Source organism: Desmodus rotundus, chromosome 11, assembly GCF_022682495.2.
Source record: "Desmodus rotundus isolate HL8 chromosome 11, HLdesRot8A.1, whole genome shotgun sequence".
Lineage (NCBI taxonomy): Eukaryota > Metazoa > Chordata > Mammalia > Chiroptera > Phyllostomidae > Desmodus > Desmodus rotundus.
The window spans coordinates 40,863,966-40,883,191 of NC_071397.1; the positions used below are offsets into that span (position 1 = coordinate 40,863,966).

The 19,226-nt window shown below is 36.7% G+C and overlaps 1 protein-coding gene across 5 annotated transcripts in view; it reads right to left on the reverse strand.

The window, feature by feature from the left end:
- The window catches only part of CEP162 (centrosomal protein 162), a 76,463-nt gene extending 57,570 nt beyond the window's left edge, over positions 1 to 18,893 (reverse strand). For 4 of the 5 annotated variants that reach the window (XM_045184864.2, XM_024576631.3, XM_045184865.2 and 1 more), the window contains exons 1-8: positions 18,627 to 18,893; positions 17,471 to 17,586; positions 12,944 to 13,058; positions 9,660 to 9,806; positions 9,163 to 9,343; positions 7,140 to 7,207; positions 4,660 to 4,778; positions 3,058 to 3,088 (exon numbers count right to left, since the gene is read on the reverse strand). In XM_045184864.2, coding sequence (XP_045040799.2) covers positions 3,058 to 3,088; positions 4,660 to 4,778; positions 7,140 to 7,207; positions 9,163 to 9,343; positions 9,660 to 9,806; positions 12,944 to 13,058; positions 17,471 to 17,527 — 718 coding nt within the window. In that variant the 5' untranslated portion in view covers positions 17,528 to 17,586; positions 18,627 to 18,893. The remainder of the gene's footprint in view (positions 1 to 3,057; positions 3,089 to 4,659; positions 4,779 to 7,139; positions 7,208 to 9,162; positions 9,344 to 9,659; positions 9,807 to 12,943; positions 13,059 to 17,470; positions 17,587 to 18,626) is intronic. The other variant, XM_024576630.3, reaches the window with a different exon arrangement.
- Positions 18,894 to 19,226: the final 333 nt, after the last annotated feature.

Here is a 19,226-nt window from a genome sequence, read left to right on the forward strand (position 1 = left end):
GTTTGCTACCTGTGGTTTGAGGCATGGAGTTCAGTTTCATCTTCTGCATGTAGCTGTCTTCTAAACTCCATTTACTGGGGACATTATCTTTTCCTAGGTATTCTTGGTGCCTTTGTCAAAAATTAACTGACCATATGTGCATAGGTCTATTTCTAGACTCTCTATCCTGTTCCATTTATTTTTGTGTGTTTCTAATGGCAATAACATACTCTTCTGATTACTATAGCTTTTTAACATATTGATAGTTTGAAATCAGGATGTGTGGTGCCTCCAGTTTTGTTTTTCTTTTGTAAGACTGTGTTCGCTATTTGGATTTTTTGTGGTTCCATGTGAATCTTTTTTTTTTTTTTTAATTTTAATTTTTATTTTATTTATTTATTTTTATTTATTTATTTATTTTTATTGTTATGCAATTACAGTTGTATGCCTTTTCTCCCCATCCCTCTACCCCACCCCAGGTGAACCCACCTCCCTCCCCCCTCTCCACCCTCCCCCTTGGTTTTGTCCATGTGTCCTTTATAGTAGTTCCTGTAATACCCTCTTCCTACTATCCCCGCCCCCACCCCCGCCCTGGCTATTGTTAGATTGTTCTTAACTTCAATGTCTCTGGTTATATTTTGTTTGCTTTTTTCTTCTATTGCTTATGTTCCAGTTAAAGGTGAGATCATATGGTACTTGTCCCTCACTTCCTGGCTTATTTCACTTAGCATAATGCTCTCCAGTTTCATCCATGCTGTTGCAAAGGGTATAAGCTCCTTCTTTCTCTCTGCTGCGTAGAATTCCATTGTGTAAATATACCATAGTTTTTGGATCCACTCGTTTGCTGATGGGCACTTCGGTTGCTTCCAGTACTTGGCTATTGTAAATTGTGCTGCTATGAACATTGGGGTGCACAGATTCTTTTGGATTGGTGTTTCAGTGTTCTTAGGGTATAATCCCAGCAGCGGAATTACTGGGTCAAAGGGCAGTTCCATTTTTAGTTTTCTGAGGAAATTCCATATTGTTTTCCACAGTGGCCTCACCAGTCTGCATTCCCACCAACAGTGCACAAGGGTTCCCTTTTCTCCACATCCTCTCCAACATTTGTTTGTGGATTTGTTTATGTTGGCCATTCTGACTGGTGTGAGATGATACCTCATTGTGGTTTTAATTTGCATCTCTCTGATGGCTAGTGATGCTGAGCATCTTTTCATATGTCTCTGGGCCCTCTGTATGTCTTCCTTGGAGAAGTGTCTGCTCAAGTCCTTTGCCCATTTTTTAATTGGGTTGTTTGTCTTCCTGGAGTGGAGTCGAGTGAGTTCTTTATATATTTTGGAGATCAGGCCCTTGTCTGAGGTATCGTTGGCAAATATGTTTTCCCATACTGTTGGTACTCTTTGTAATTTGGTGCTGTTTTCTTTAGCCATGCAGAAGCTTTTTATTTTGATGAGGTCCCATTTGTTTATTCTTTCCTTTATGTCCCTTGCTTTAGGGGATGTGTCTGTGAGGATGTTGCTGCGTGGAATGTCTGAGATTTTCCTGCCAATGTTTTCCTCAAGGACTTTTATGGTGTTACGGCTTATATTTAAGTCTTTTATCCATCTTGAGTTTATTTTCGTGTATGGTGTAAGTTGGTGATCGAGTTTCATTTTTTTGCACGTAGCTGTCCAGATCTCCCAACACCATCTGTTGAAGAGGCTGTTTTTGCTCCATTTTATGCTCCTGCCTCCTTTGTCAAATATTAATTGATCGTATAGACTTGAGTTTATTTCTGGGCTCTCTATTCTGTTCCATTGGTCTATGTGCCTGTTTTTATGCCAGTACCAGGCTGTTTTGATTACAGTGGCCTTGTAATACAGTTTGATATCAGGTATTGTGATCCCTCCTGCTTTGTTTTTCTTTCTCAAAATTGCTGCAGCTATTCGAGGTCGTTTATGGTTCCATATGAATTTCTGCAATGTTTGTTCTATATCTGTGAAATATGTCATGGGTACTCTAATAGGGATTGCATTGAATCTATAAATCGCTTTGGGTAGTATGGCCATTTTGATAATGTTGATTCTTCCAATCCATGAACATGGTACATGCTTCCATTTGTTTGTATCTTCCTTAATTTCTTTCTTCAGTGTTGTGTAGTTTTCTGAGTACAGGTCTTTTACCTCCTTGGTTAGGTTTATTCCTAGGTACTTTATTTTTCTTGTTGCTATATCGAATGGGATTTTTTTCCTGATTTCTGTTTCTGCAGTTTCGTTGCTGGTGTACAGGAATGCCTTTGATTTCTGGGTATTGACTCTGTATCCAGCTGTTTTGCCAAATTCATTTATTAGGTCGAGTAGTTTTTGAGTGGAGTCTATAGGGTTTTCCATGTACACTATCATGTCGTCTGCAAACAGTGACAGTTTCATTTCCTCCTTTCCAATTTGGATGCCTTTTATTGCTTTTTCTTGTCGGTTCCATGTGAATCTTAAGATTGCTTTTTTCTGTCTGTGATAAATGCGATTGGAATTTTGATAGGGACTACACTGGGTCTGTAGTTCGCAGATCCAGTGATTTAATGTCCTGCAGTATGGACTTTAAAACAATATTAATTCTTCCTGTCCATAAACATGTAATATCTTTCCATTTATTTGCATCTGCTTCAATTTTTTTCATTGGTATTTTGTAGTTCCAATGTACATGTATATTACTTCCTTGGTTAATTTATTCTTAAGTACTTTATTCTTTTGGATGTTATTTTAAATGGGACTGTTTTCTTTTCATGATGTTCCTCTGGTTTTGGTATCAGGGTGACTCTGACCTCATAGAATGAGTTTGGAAATATTCCTTCTTGTTCTTTGGAAGAGTTTTAAAAAATTGGCATAAATTCTTCTTTGAATATTTGGTAAATTACACCAAAAGCTATCCAGTCTTGGGCTTTTAAAAAAGAAATGCTTCAAGATAGCAGAAGGGATATATTATTGAGACAAACCATGAACTTTAATTCTCTAGAGATATTAAAAAACAAGAATAGATAGTGATTTATTAAGAATTATTTAGATGCAATTCCAACTAAAATATATGAATATACATAATATTTACCATTGGCCAGCATGCCAGTTTTCTCTTCTTCCTACATTCAAGGTAGAAAAGAACCATATCATTTAAAATGAAAGTTATTTAAAATGACCACAATGGAAATATTAACAAAACTTGAAAGTCAATGCTTTATTCCACTAGGAAAAGATCAGGAAATGTTCTTTCTAGGTTTATCACACTCATTCACTGATAATTCTACAAGACTAGATATTGTACCTGTGACAGAACCTCTAGAAGTCTCTTCAGAACCTTGGAAATTATTAGAAATTAATTTAGACCTTTATAAAAGTCTTGTTTAAAGTATACAGATGCCATCTGCTCATCTACTTTGCTCAGAAACTCTTCCTTTTGAACTCCAGGACAACATGTATACCTCATATAAGATTCTTTCTATTATAACATCATTATTCCTCCCTTATTGTTAAAACTAATGATGAAATATAATTTGTACTCATGGTCTCATCTACATTTTGAGAAAATTTTTCAAAAAGGTAGGCCACCAAATGGTAACATTTAAAATTCATCAATATTATAGGTTCCCTTACATTAAGTAAGTTTTCTAATTAGTGTCACCTATATTCTCCACGTGGACAGGCAAAGTAGAATTGTCTTGTTGTAACAAAGTCTTATTTCCTTTCTATTTTAATCCTTACCTAGACAACTCTCTCCTCGGTTTCCATATTGAGGTTGACACATTTTTCATGCAGGCTACCCTTTCTTAGTATACCACAATATCGTGCCTTCTACTGACCTATTTGTTTCTCATCAAATATTGTAAATGCCATATTCCAAGTATAAATCCCATTAAATTTCTAAGGATACTCATCAGATCTCATCAATCTTAGTGTATTTCTAAGGCCATCTTGTTTTTCCACCCAAACTACATGATACAGACACTCACAAAGTACTAGCTAAGAAGAAGATATTTCTTAGGAGTATTTATTAATACCTGAAAGTGTTCCTTACTTAGAGAGTTTATGGTTTCACATGTTCAAAACATCTAGACCTAACATGTAGTCCCAACACGTGTCCAGATCAAGACCAACATAATAATAATTGTCCTTCTGGTTACTATCAGATAGCTCAAGGATAAGGTCTATCAGACAGTCAATCTGTTGTAGTACACTTAACTAGTCTTGGCAGGAACTGAGAAAAAGAGATAAGAGTATAGCAATGTTGAATGTGAAGAGAATAATTTAATTCATGATCTCAGTTAAGTAAATCTCAGGCACTTATATTACTACTAGCATAAATACCGAGGGGTATTTACTGCATTCACAAGGATAAGACTTACCAAAGAAAAGCATAATTTACTAAACCTGCTTAAAATTAGCTTTGAGATTTTAATTAAGCTTTTACCTTTTAAAGCTTAACTTAAAGAAATTACTTGCCAAAAGATATTCTTAAGAATATCATCATTGGCCATGATATTTCATTAAGATTTATGCCAAACTGACATCCTAACAAAACGTCTGCATGTTGAGGCTATAACTTTACAATAATGAGCAAGACTGGAAAGAATTGTGTATTTCTTGTTCTTCAAATAGTGACAGCTAAAATGATAAAAGTAGTTTCAAAACTGTCAAATGTATAATTGATGTATACCTGTTTGGATTCATTTATTTTTTGTGACTCGGGATTTTCTTTGGAATTAGTCTCTTCATCTTTAGTAGTCAAAGGTGCATCAATATCCTCCTCATCTTCAAAATCATCAGTGTAATTTTCTGAAAAAAAAAATTTTTTAAAATATAAGAATCACATTGTCAAAAAGTCAAATTCCAGGAAAAGATTGATTTCCAAATGAAGAATTCTACATAATAATAATTTATTGAAATACTAACATAAATATTACTTTAGAGAACAGATTTTTTTGGGGGGGGCAAAGATTTATTAATACCATGCATGAGACTGTCTTAAGTTTTATTTCATTTTTTTGTACTACAAGGTACTTATAAAACTATGTTTTATATTTTTAGTCCTTTATATTATTAACTAAGAATTTCCAGAGCTGCCCTAGAAATATCTAGAGCTGATATAAAAAAAGATTTTGTGTCATCTTTAACAGAAACTTTAATATTTGTTTCTTAGAGACAAAAATCTCATATTGCTTTATAAAGGCAGCAGTTTTATAAAATCTTGACTCTCATAAACAAATGGGTTTTACTCATTTTTAAAGTTGATTTTCTTGGTCTCTGTAGGTATCTCTACTATACACGTTAAATGGTACTCATAAGAAGTCTAACTCTGATACTTCCCTTAGGAAGTACTAACCCTATGGGACCTTCAGTTTCCCAATCCTGAGCACTTCTCAGCTAAAGGCCCAAATTATATCTCAATGGCTTTGCAGTAGAAGGGAAAGGTGTGTCCATGTTAACATGATGCTATCAGGTTAGTTATGGGGAAGACAGGGCAGGGATGATTTAGTCAAGATCTACTCATCAATTTTCAACTTGTTGTTTATAGACCGTATGAAGGTTTGGCTGAAATCTGCAGGCTGTAAAAGGGGAATGACCTTTTCAGGGTGGAATCAATCATTCTAAAAAGAAATGCACACTTACTTGTATTTCAAACATTAGATCGCATTCAGAAACAGGATGGCCTGATGCGAGAAAGACTGCATGAGGTAGGGAGTCTGCTTCTGGAAAGGCTGTCCTTTAGTCTTCTCTTTGAATGGAGGGGACAACTTGAGTATAATTATTAATGGAAGTTTGGGAATAAACTTGAGAGGGCTTGGAAGTTAAATATAGATGCTTCCAGTGAGACCTGCCTAAAGAACACCTCCATCTGAGTTCGTAAGGAATACGAGGTTAGAACAGCATGGGTATTGTAACCTAGGTAGATCAGCTAGGTTTCTTGGTTAACATCTATATTCGGAGGCTGAGAAGCTTACCTTTGTTTCTCCACCAAATGAGAAAGAACACTGGGCTTTTCCAAATAACAGTAGACACAAATTTACATAGTTATTGAGAAATTACTTTGTATCAAACATTGTTCTAGGATCTTTATGAAAATGACTATGATTCTAATATTCTGGGTGGGAATGACTGAATTTTAAGGAACCGAAGACATTAGATTTGCTTAAGAAGAGATGATGAACAAGGAGAGAGGAGATATGAGAGAGTATGACAATAAACTTAGACAACTACTTGGGATTTGGGAACTACTTGAAATCAGTGTTTGTGTGACTGCAAACAGGTGGTATAAGAAACAGTGCAGGCAGTATGACATAAAATTTAACAGCATGACCAAGAGCCAGAAGCTTGGATCCACTACTTAGTTCTACTAATTTCAGCTACAGAATATCAGCAATGGTATAATGTTATTTGAAAGTAGTCTAATAAGATAAAGATGCATATTGTGAATCATAGGGCAACTAAAAAAATATATAGCAAAGAGGTACAACAAGCCAAAAGAAGGAATAATGGAATGCTGTAAATATTCAGTCCAACAGAATGCAGGACAAAAGGAGCCGTAACAACAAAAAAGATGGAAAGATACAAAACAAACAGCAAAAACAGTATATGACCATTCCAAAAAATTCATTTTTGTAAAGTGTAGAAACATGTGAATTAAAAGTCAGAGATTATCAGATTGGATAAAAAAGCAAAACCTAGCTGTATACTGTTTATAAGAAAATCATTTTAAATATAAAAACAGACACATTACAAGTCAAAAGATAGAAAAAGATAAACCACCCCAGTCACGATTTAAAGGTATTTGTCTTGGCTCCAATGATTTCCCTGGTCCTGTCTTTCCAACTGGCCCACTGCCCACTCCCAACAAAATAGGCAGCAATGCACTTTCTGCAATTTCTTGGTAGCTCATATTGCAACATAGGCAATTCATTCTACCTGTTTAAAGGTCTTTCCAAGACAATATTTTTTACAAATTATTTTTCTCTTATAAATGTGTTTACTAAAAACTATTATCTTTTCAAATATGGAAATTTTATTGTATTTATTCTTTTAATAGTTCATTTTTATTATATTTTTTCATTACTATTTATTCCCCAATACCCTTTCCCACCTCCATCTACCCCCTCCCCGCTTACCCAATCACCACTGTTTAAAAACCAATGAAATTACCTGCCAGTTCTTCATGTTTCAATTCATTCTCATATTTATCTTCTGTTATTTCTATGTTAGCTTGATTACTAGAAAAATATTTACTTAATTTAGTATTACATGTTATTAATACATTTCCATGCAATCCTTTGTGTATATTCAAAAAAATCTCTAACACTATGTATTCCTTCTCAAGTTTTCTTGTTTTTTTCAAAAGCAAAAAATTTGGGAGTTATAAGGAAAATATTTTGAAAATAAAGGTTTCTTAAAGCTTAAATGTAGCTGACAAAATAACAGGGAAAAAGTGCCATGTTTTAAACTTCATACATATACACAGTGTTACAACTAAAGTGGGTGCATTGATGTGTTTCATGATCCAGATGCCCTTTCCAGACTAAAAATTAGAAACGGACCACAAGCTATGAGAATCAGTGAAATCTACATGGAGGCCAGAAAAAAAGTGCCAGGGTCATCATTTACATGCTAATAAGCAATTTACTCCTGAAATGGGAGCTGCATAGGAGCCTTAAACCAAGAAAAACTCAGCAAGGCAACAAAGCAGCTTGAGCCAGTTTGAATTGCACTAGATGTATTAGTTCAGATACTGCTTTCTTTCAAACCCAGGAATCGGTTCTGCCTTTTTCAGTCCATCAATCCCGTCTTTAGTGAGATTAGAAGGTCCAAAAAATTATAAAACCGTAACAGCAGCAGAAAACAGTATTGCATACTCAGTACTATGCTATCCTCTGACTAGTGTGTTTTGGAGTAAAAATATCAGTAATGAAGCATATTGTTAAGAAATCAGAAAAAAAGTTAAGAAATACTGCAAAAGGGCAAAGACTTGTGACTAACCTGTGCATGCTTAGTCTATGTTACCACTGTTGGGAGACACAATCACCATGGGCCTGCATATTCTTGCTGGGTATGACAAGGATGCAAGGCACGGATTCCCCTTTCCTAGGTTATTTCTCAGGGTTGTGTTTGCAGTGAGCCACCTTGAGAGGAGGACTGTTTCCACTTTACAAGCAGTGGAATCCCTAGCCTCAGTGATCCTCTCTTATAAAGCAACCCACCACACGTGCAGAGACCCTTAGCGGACCCTTCGTGTTGCTTCCGTAGGCCTTGTGGGGCACAGGGAACTGAGACAAACAAACTTGACAGTCAGGTACTGAACCTCTTCTGTTGTGAGAAATAAAGTCCTTTGTTTCTGACCCAGGAATCTTGTGTCTATTGTCAGCATCCATAAAACTGGCAGGCTAACTCATTAACTTCCAGGTAGGGTACAAATCCCAGACCCTATACAGTTCAAGACAATCACTGCTTTGTCCACCTCCTATAAGAAACTAAGCATCGTAAGAACAGGCACTGTAGTAATCAGAGGTCATGATTCTTGACCCTTAATATAATTAATATAATTATAGTTTGGTGTTATTAAAAATCTTAAAATTATGATTTTTACTTAAAACTTAAATGATTAAATGATATATGAAATTAAAGGTATCAGGTTTCACAAAGGTCTTGAAAATGTCAAAGGTCCACCATGCTTACAGAGAACCAGCTCGGTCAACTAGTAGGATTTCTACAATAAATGAGGTTTTCAGATAATCTTTAGGGTAAAATATACACGAAGGTAGGGCAGAGACCAAACCTGTCTTTGCTCCCTGGTTCCCTATCCCCTTTCTGTTTCTTTTTTCCCTGAGTTTACAGGAGCTACCTGGACTCTCTTATTTACCTCATCTGTAGAAAATCACTTGATAAATTACTTTCCCAGTAACATCTTTCTGGCAATGTACTATCAGTCTCAACAGTTATCTCAGGCATGAAATTTCAGATAGCTAGAGGTCAAGTGGCTCTCAAATACAAACCAATGTATTCTGTTGATATAAAAGAAAAATTCTGACCAATATAATGAACTTAAAAATAAGATTCCACCTTTGCCTGTTATAATATTTACCCATTTTAGTCCATGTATATACTGGCCTTTCAAAAATATAGAAAAACACAAAAATCATTTAATGTTTAGTTTATATTTTATTTTCATTACCTATGTAAAGCTTTAAAATGCGTGGTGTCATTAGAATCCAATTCCTTATTTAATCTTGAATAATCAATGGATGATGTTAAGCCTTTCTCAAGTCTGGCAAAAAATTGCTCTTTTTCCTCTTGTTCTTCTAATGTGTCCAATCCAAATCCGAGAACACTATGATTGAGCTCAGAAACTACATCTAAATGAAGGGCACAAACACATTTTATTAACACACAGAATTTTGATAAAAGTTAATTTTAATGATGCATTTACTGACATTATATATTAAAAAATTTTAAAATCTGGAACACACTTTACTTAATCTTTCACTGCCAATATAGATTTATATTCATAATCAGTAAAGCTTCTCTAGAAGTGTAATTATAAACCTTCTTAGAAGATATTAAATCTATCTAAGTGCTTCATAAAGGAGGTTCCAGTATAGCGAGTTAATTTTTGTAAAAATTGTAAGTATAGTAATTAACCCATCAACTCTTATGTCTCATATTTCTTACCATTTGTTTCTAAGCTGTCAACACTTAAGATAGAGGTTCCACTGCTCTTGAGAAACTGAATCCTTTCGGCAGACTCCGTTTCTAGTTCCATAATAGGCTGAGAAGTCTTCTTTGTTTTCAAGTAACTTACATTCGTTCCCGGCAGTCCTACGGATGGGATTTAACACAGTTGGATATTTACATTCAGAGCACTGTTTTGACAATTATGCCAACACTGTAATACTAATTTTGTGGACCATCACTATAAAATAAATCTAGTCTGTTGAATAAAAATCCATCAGATCTAAAATTCACAAAAGAAAAATTGTAATTCTATTTGCAGTATATCTTACTAAGAATATTTCAAAATTCTGCATAATAGGGTGGTAAGAGACATGATTTTTAAAGATTATTTTGAAGGATAGTACTTTTTACAGTATACCTAGCCACTTTAATGAATATCTTCTGTCCTATATAAAGCAAGAGTAGGAAATAACTAGCTGAACTGGAAAAGGGAGGCAATTCCAGACAAAGGGAAGAAGAGCTACAAAGGGTCAACAGTGGGAAGGACAGTCCACATTTGAGGTACAAAAGGGCCAGTGCAGGTGGGTCTGGAGAGTGAGGGTAAAGTCCAGGTAGAAATAAGCCCAGAGCAGGCATGGTTACACCATGCTCATCCTCACAACCTGGGAGTAGGATTCGCTCTTTATTCCAAAAGCACTAGAAAACTGAAAAAGTTATTCAATCAAAGTTTCTTTATCCTAAGAGTACATATTTGTTGTAAGAACTGATATACAGAAAAGGTAAAAAATTATATTATGTGATAAGAATATTAAGATTAGAATAATATCGCTTTTGCTTAGCAGGAAGCTTTATTAAGAAGTCACAAATTCTGACTATAATTTCCTAATTAGTGTCCTCTTGGAAAGGGTTCAGAATCTATTTATTGTATGGCTTTGTGTGAATAAAGGTTTTATAGCTCAAATAACTTTCACAGCTGCAGAAAATCAAGAGATATATCTATAGACACATCAGAAGAAAAGTGCCTGCCAAGGTTGGGGTGATGTGGTGGTGTCTGTCTAGGGTCTCACGTTGGCTCCAAAGCGGGACGCAGGAATGTGACCCACACTAACTGTGCTCAGGAGAGACTACTATAACTGAAAACACGATTCCAATTTAGTTATCTGTACTTAAGAGCACAGGAGGATTAGATAGTTTTACCCTCTAAGCAGAAGATTTTATCCTTATGGTAACTGAAAGAGAAAGCAACATTAGAAGGCTGGAGTTGCTCAATGTAGATGTTTAATGGCATCTATCTAAGATGGGTAATGTGTTCCTCTCCTCGACAGGGTGTTCATGTCTGCCTCAGCAGCTAACATTCTAGATGGTAGGAATTATCTAGTACTAGGAGTTACCTAGTACTCAGAACATGACATGAACTCAGTAAAAGTTTGTGATTGAACCAGGGACCAGGTTATTCTCTTGGGTAGATAAATGCTCTTTGCTTTTATTTAAAGGAACATTGTCAAAGTTTGTTTCTGAAGTATCCTTCCTTGTATACTTTACTAATGAAATCTACTTCTGATTGGTAAATTCTTTTAAAGATTATTAATACCTTTAGTCATATTACATTCCAGTGTTGGTCTAGGACCTATTCTTTCCCTTTGAGGTGGGTGTACTCAGCATTCCATCAGATTATTTTCTAGAAAAGAGACTTTAATACTATTTAAGTCTTAAATCTTTGTCAACAATTCCTGTAGTACTTCATTATATAGTATCCTTTCAAGTACCAACATGGAGAAAGATTCTAAAAATGAATTCTTCACATGCTAACTTTAGCAACGCTGCATGATTTGGGGATTTATGACAACTGCACTGAATTCTTCAGTAAGGCAATTCCTTATTGCACACTATTAAGAACAGAGAAGTGACTATCAAATTCATTCTTACATTTGTTTGTTAAACAAATTTATTCTTTATTATTGAGGGTCAGGGGATACGAAGAAAAGAAGTGTTTTCTGCCCTCACAAAGCTCCCAACCTCCAGAGTAGCCCTATAGGTTACAACTATCAACACAATGTACAGAGGCTATTGTGGTGTTCTGACTTTGCAACAAAGGAGAAAATAATTGTGGTGATAAGGGAGCTAGAAGAGTTAGGGGAGGACTGCAAAAATACCAGACTTTTCTGGACAAGAAGGATGAGAGGAAAGGCATTCTGGTGGCAAGAAGCACCAGCTAACATACACAGGCATGGAGTCAATGGTGTTTCCAGGAGATAAGGAATAACTGAGTGTAGCTGGAGTGAGGCTAGAAAGGAGGTTTCCCATCAGATTATATAGAGCCTTTACTGACATATTAAGGAATTCAGGCTCAATTTTATAGGAAAAAACAAAAGCCATAGGTAAATTTTTCCCCTAGAGAAGAGTTATCAAATCTTATCAGTATGTAAAATGGTGCTTAATGATCCACAGTGTGAACATAGGTATTTCATAGAAGTAGTCTTGAGGTTCTTTACAGATAGAGTGCTTATCACATATAGTACAGTGAACAAAATACTCCACAAAGTAATTTTCCATGTGTAACCATGCAATGAGAAACACTTCAGAGATAGGTATTCAAATGTGTCAGAAAAGATTAAGAATGAATTCTCTACCATTAAGGTAATAAATTAGCCCTGGCTGGTGTGGCTCAGTGGACTGAGTGCCAGCCTGTGAACCAAAGGGTTGCTGGTTCGATTCCCAGTCAGGGCACATGCCTGGGTTGCAGGCCACATCCCCAGTAGGGGGCACATAAGAGGCAACCACACACTGATGTTTCTTTCCCTCTTTTTCTCTCTCCCTTCCCTTCTCTCTAAAAATAAACAAATAATATCTTTTTTTTTAAAAGGGCAATAAATTAGTTCTTTTACTAGTGTTATTATGAGACTATGATACCAAACTCTATAGATTTTGTTAAAATCTGTCCCATAAGATGACATTAATGTGTTGTCAGAATATTTTATTAAATCATGTTAAATCAATTTACCATTAAACATGATAATGTATAAATATACCTATGCCATTATTCATCATTTTGAGTAAATATACATTACCTAAATGTAAAATAACTTAATAATGTACAAACATATATCCTCAATTATATAATATATAATACAGTGAAGATGAAAATCAATTTAAACCTCAAAAATTTACACCACTAGTATTATTTTCTTTACATATTTTACTACAGTAACAAATCCAGAATTAAAGTCTTGACTGACCCCTTGTGGTCAAATAATTTGAAATTAAAAATCAGCAATATTTACCACCATCTTCAAAATCATCTGCAGTTATCCACCATGGAAGTATATCTTTATTTTTCACTTCTCTCTTAAGTTGTCCAGGTGTTTTGTTTGAATTTTCAAAAGAATCATCTGAAAGCTGAAGCAGATATAAGCTGCTGAGTTTTAAATTTGAGAATTTTAGATCATCACGAAAAATGTTTCTTTGTTCTCTCACAGTTAAGCTATCACACACATAAGCAATATTCTCAGCAATAATGTGTGAATTCACACACTACTGAATTGTTTCGTCTAAACATGTGACCAAAATAACTTAAAAATCAAGCATGTATCTCTGAACACCAATTTTATACACAGAATTAAACAAGTAAACTAATCAAGGAAAACATTAACAAAGAAATAAAGAAAATTTGATCAAGAAACTTAATCAGGAAAGGAAAAAAAGAAAAATACAATCCTCTTCTATACATTCTCGAGAGTCTAAAAATAAACAATGATTAAGCAAAATTACCTAGCATCACTCTAGAAGAAAAAAAGAATTCTAAGACGGAGGAGAATTGAGTTTCGGGTGTTTACCAGATAAATTAGCATTTTGTCACAATAATTTATAAAGTTTAATAAATATTTATTTGTCCTTTTCAACTCTTCAGGTCCAAATTTTACTACAATCCTAAATTCCCTCCTGTAACCCCAACCTAGCCTCGCACTCAGCCAATAACTTGGCCTCTCTCTTCATTGAGGAAATAAAAGACCTTCAGTCAAAAACCATCCTCCTTCCCCTCACTCCATCAGTAAACTCACCCTTTAAGACACTGCTTTCCTTTCTCAGAAGAGAAATTCTTTTCTTCTACTTCAAGGTGAACCTGTAGAGGGGTTACTTCCCATCTCTCCAGGTTCTTACTACCTTGGTTATCCCATTTTATCTCTGCCTCTTCAATCCCTCCTCTCCACCCTTCCTTTGGATTATACACCTGCTTGTCACTGCATCCCCAGGATCTGAAATAGCACCTGGCACAACTGTAGACTGGAAGAAAGAACACTCAAGTCTACCCTACTCAAAACAACAACAACAACAACAAAGTAAAATAAACAGAAAAAGGTCCATATTCCTAGTTCCCTTTTACTCAAAGTATTTTTCCTTTATATACCAACTTTTAAAAAAATCCTTACCCAAGAATATGTTTATTGATTTTCAGAAAGAGAAAAAGAGAGAGAGAGAAACTTCGATGTGATAGAGAAACATCAATTGGTTGCCTCCTGCATATACCCTGACCAGAACCAAACTCACAACCCTTTGGTGTACTGGATGACGCTTCAACCAACCAAGCCACCGACCAGGACTATCTATCAACTTCTTGAGTTCACTGCTCAATCCCTTAAAATCTGGTTCTCATCCAAAACAATTACCCTCCAAGGCACCAAAGGCCTCCTAAATGCCACTGATAAAGGACCACTGCCAGTCATCTTCCCTGATCACATCATAGAACTTGATACTGGTGACCAACTCTTAAACTTCTTGAAACTCTCTACCTTTGACGCCATAGCACCACTTCCTCCAAGTTCAGTAAAAAACTTGGTGGTTGGGTGGCAAAAGCTCGGTTACCTTCCCCACTCATCTCATTTTAATAGCTCTTGGCAATTCTGTCTATTTCTTTAACATTAGACTTCACCACAACTCAGCTCTTTGTCCTTTTTATCCTCATTCTACACAAGCTTTCTGGAGAAGCAACCAACATTTACCTCATACCTGCTCTATTTCAGGAACTATTCTCAGGTTACCTCATTCTTTAAATAATCAAGGGGATTTACAGATAGGGAAACAGCTCAAAGAGGTTAAACAACTTGCCCAAATTGCTACTGTTAGTGCTACAGAGCTGGGATCCAAACTGAAGTCTCCGTGACTAAAACCTGTCTGCACTCCACCACACTGTGTAGTCCCCCCAACCAGGACATTGCTACCAGAGTGACCTTTTAAACTTCCAAGATGACAACACACATTTCCATCTGCCAGCCAAGCAACTTTACCGCAATGATTTGTAAGAATGTCAATTTTAAGATGTTCAAAAGAAACCCATTGTCCTCCCTGACAACCAGGCAGGAAGAGAAGGGAAGAAAATATTCTTTATCCCACCTGAATTTTAGCAAATCACCTTCCAGTCTCTAAACTTACTATCACCTTACAGTGTTCCATTTCTCTCTTCTCCCCACATCTCACCATTTACCAAGTCCTGAGAATCTGCCCCAGACTCAGCCTACTCTTCCTAAACCTCATGGTCACATAAAAGTGTGGAGAGAGTATAGGTTTTGGGGCCTCACAAATCGGAGTTCAAATTTCAACTTCAAAATATGCCAGCTCTCTTGCTTAGTGAAATTACCATTCTTTTTACTTTATTCACCTGTTAAAAATAGCCATAGTAGCACTGACCTTGCAGGGTTGTGGCAAAAATCGGGGGAAAAATGGAGAATACCCATCCTACTGTTTAATACATAGTAGGTATATTACCACTTTTGACACTTCTGCAGTTTTCCAGATTACTATCATTGAAAACAAAACCAAAGAAAAAAGCTGGTCCCTAAACAATAACAGTGCTGGCAAGGATATGAAGAAATTGTAACCCCAATACACTCATACACTGCTGATGGCAATGTAAAATGCACAGCCATTTAGAAAACAGTCTGGAGGTTCCTCAAAAGGTTAAACAGAGTTACCACATGACTCAGCATTTCCATACCAGATACATACACAAGAGAAATGAAAACATACATCCACACAAAGACGTGTGTGTGACTGTTCACACTAGAATTAATCCTAATTGCCAAAAAGTGGAACAGAACTCATATGTCTATCAACTGATTAAGTGGGTAAACAAATGTAGTGAATTCATACAGTGGAATATTATTCAGTTATAAAAAGGAATGAAGTACTGAAACATGATACAATGTGAACCTACCTTGAAACATATGTCCAGTGGAAGAAGCCAGACACAAAAGACCACATACGTATGATTCCATTTCTATGAAATATTTATATTAGGTACATCTTCAGAGGCAGAAAGCAAATTAAAAGTGCCTAAGGCTGGGAAAGGGGGTAACTGCTAATGGGTTTCTTTTGGGGGTAATGAAATAGTCTAAAAGTGATAGTGGTGATGGGTGTATAACTCTGTGAATATACTAAAAACCACTGAATTATGCACTTTAAGTAGATGAATTGTAAAGTATGTGATATCTCAATAGAATTGTATATAAAAAATCTGGTATCATCAATCACCTTAAGAACATGTCTATGTAAACCATATATCTCTGAATAAACTACTTGAACAATAATTTATCAAAATGATTTTAGCATGACTCTAAAATTGTGTTTTTCACTGTTAATAATGAGACACTATCTCTCCCAACTCTCTAATGTGACATATGAGCTTTTATCGGTTGAGGCTGAATATAAGAGAGAGGAGGAGGAAGGGACAGAGAAAGGATGAAAGCGGAAGGAGAGTGTTGCAGTGGTGATGAGGGGTAGAAGAAAAAAATTACTTGTACTGCTTTTTATTTTTTACACTGAAAATATTTCCCATAAAAATTTTCAAAATGTGCCCATATTTGATATAAATTTTTTTTTTAAATAGGAAGTGACACTCATACCCTGAGTATCTACTGGAACCTGGCAGATGCTTTTTTAAATCCTCACAACAATCCTACAGAGTAGGCATCATTTTACGTATTAGATAATGAATGTGAGGTTCTTTCTACTACATCATTCATCAAACTCCCTTTACGAACAAGAATGTTAGCATAATAGTTTAAATGTAACTCTTCTGATTGCTCTACAAGGCTTCTCCACATAAATACATAGGATGTGTTGTAACCCCCTAATTTGTACATTCAGCAAACACTCATTAAGCACCTATTAGGTTCTACAAGTATAGCAATGAACATATAATCCTGGTCTGTGTCACGTCACAGACCTATACAAGTAAAGTAATGAATGCTAAGTGTTACACAGAAAATTAAATACATGATATATTAACAAGTGACTTGGTGGTACATTTTTACTGGATAAACAGAGAAATTCCTCTCTGAGGTAGTGATATTTAAGATGAGATTTTCACTACCCAGGTGAAGAATAGGTGAACAGCTAGTACAAAGCTCCCGATGCGAACTGAGCTTGACATGTCTGGGGGGGGGGGAAAGGCCACTGTAACATGAGTGGGCAATGAGGAAGTGAGGTAGGCATGAATAAAATCATCCAGGGTTTTGTAAACCATGGGAAGGAGGAGTTTGTACTTTTATTCTGTATGGTAGGAATCCGATAGAATATGCTGTACATAACAGAGGAATAGAGTGTGAGTTATGTGACAAATGATGCAGGACACAGAGTGGGGAAGCAATGCTGGGGTAGTACCTGGGAACTGATGCAGTGGTGCAGCTGAGCTGCTGGTGTCCTGGAATAGGATGGTGGCCGTGAAAAGGGAGGGAACTAGAAAGATGATGGACTACGTCTTAGAAGTGAAAGAGCAAATCGAAGGAATATAGCTTTTAAAAATATAAACTTACCTCTTTCATGAACTGTTCAAATTCTTTATCCAGTTCTTCTTTGAAATAGTGAGCCATAGTCAATAACTTTCACTTCCCAAAGTAAATGTTCCACAATATTTACAACATTGGAAACACTAAATAACAAGAAATAATAAACATCTTTTGAGGAAGTCATCTCACATCATGAAAACAACCAGACTTAAACCTCAGACATTTCTCTTATGATTTAGCATATATACACACTTAAGGACCAGTAAGCTGCAGAAGAGATTCTCAATTCGTTCATAAAAATAAAACTGATTTGGAAAAGCGGCCTTCAAAAGCAGTTTGCCTTGTACTTAGAGTCCAGAAATACATTTTTATTGTTAACGCCTAATTGTTAAAGGGTGGCCTCTACACTACACATATTTGTATGCGTGGTGGGTGGGGAGGGATGTTAAAATTTAACAGCCCTTAAAACAAACCAGGTCCTCTCAGGGAATCTTTTAAAAATTATAAATTACCAAATCCAAAAGACCATTTCTGTTTTGCAAAGCAAAGGACAGTTTGAGCTGCCTTATCATTCAACTAGTTATTTATCCATTCATAGTAACAGCTTTGCAAAAACCAGACTTTCCAGAAATGGGGATGTTTCCAAATACAAATGGAATCCAATGGAATTAAGACTCAAAATCTACCTAAAACAAAATTAATGGAGTACACAAATCAGTCAGAATTCGTTATGTGTGTTTTGGAGGGAGGGAAAGTCAATAAAAACGATGCAACGTGACTTGCAACGCAAAGCTCTCCTCTGCACCCCTACCGAACTCAACTTCAGGTCTGCCCCACACCACAGCTTCCTTTCTCAGAGGCGGGGAAGAAGGGAGGAAGGGGACGTGGAGACCCTAGCAACACTTCGCCCAACCGGCGGAGTAACACCTCCTCACCCTCATCAGCATTTCTGATCAGTTCAAGGTGTGTGCGGTTAAACTCTTGGACCCAAATTCTCGGTTAGAGGCGGATGCCATCAAAGGCAGTGTCCCGGCTCCAGGAAGCGCGGGTTCGAGCTGGCCGGAAGACCAAGACACGCTCGCAGCAGGAGTCCGGCCGGAGGTGGTGAGTGACCCGAAACTAAAGCTCAGAGGACAGTCTCGCACACGGGGAACCGAGTGGGAAGCAAGTATCCACGTCTCACCTACTTTCGCCTCCGAATTCCTCGTTTTGCTGGAAGATCGGCCGGGGTCCCGGCAGTTGTCAGGGTAACAGACTTAAGCCGCCAGGCTCCGGGGTCACCTGACCGGGTCTAGTCACGTGGTTCCTGGGACTGGACTGCCGTTAAGAGTCTTTTTGCCCCAAAGAGTGAAAGTTGGAATAACCTCCGCTCGGGATACTTTCGTTAGTGGTAAGAACCGTCGCCGCTGCACCAATAGAGACCCCGCAGCTTCTTCTGCGCTTCTTGGAAACCTGGGAACAGCAACCAGTCAAGAGAGCAGAAACATGCCTGATGGGTGTTGTAGGCGTAACCCGTGGCTTTCTGGGAAATGTAGTTTAACTCCCCTAGTGCTTGTATTTCCGCACTTCTCACCTCCCCTTTCTAATCTTCCCCATCCTTGTTTCAGCTCTCTGTATTTCAAACGCAAGCTTTGAAAACATTTAATTTTTTTGATTTCTTCTACGTGCGAAGTCCTGTGTGGGCGTTGTAAGGGAGACTGACACCTGTGAGAAAGAACTCTTGTCAGAATAGGGACTCTGTTCTACCATCTAGTGGGCAGAAAATTAAACACACACCCTGCAC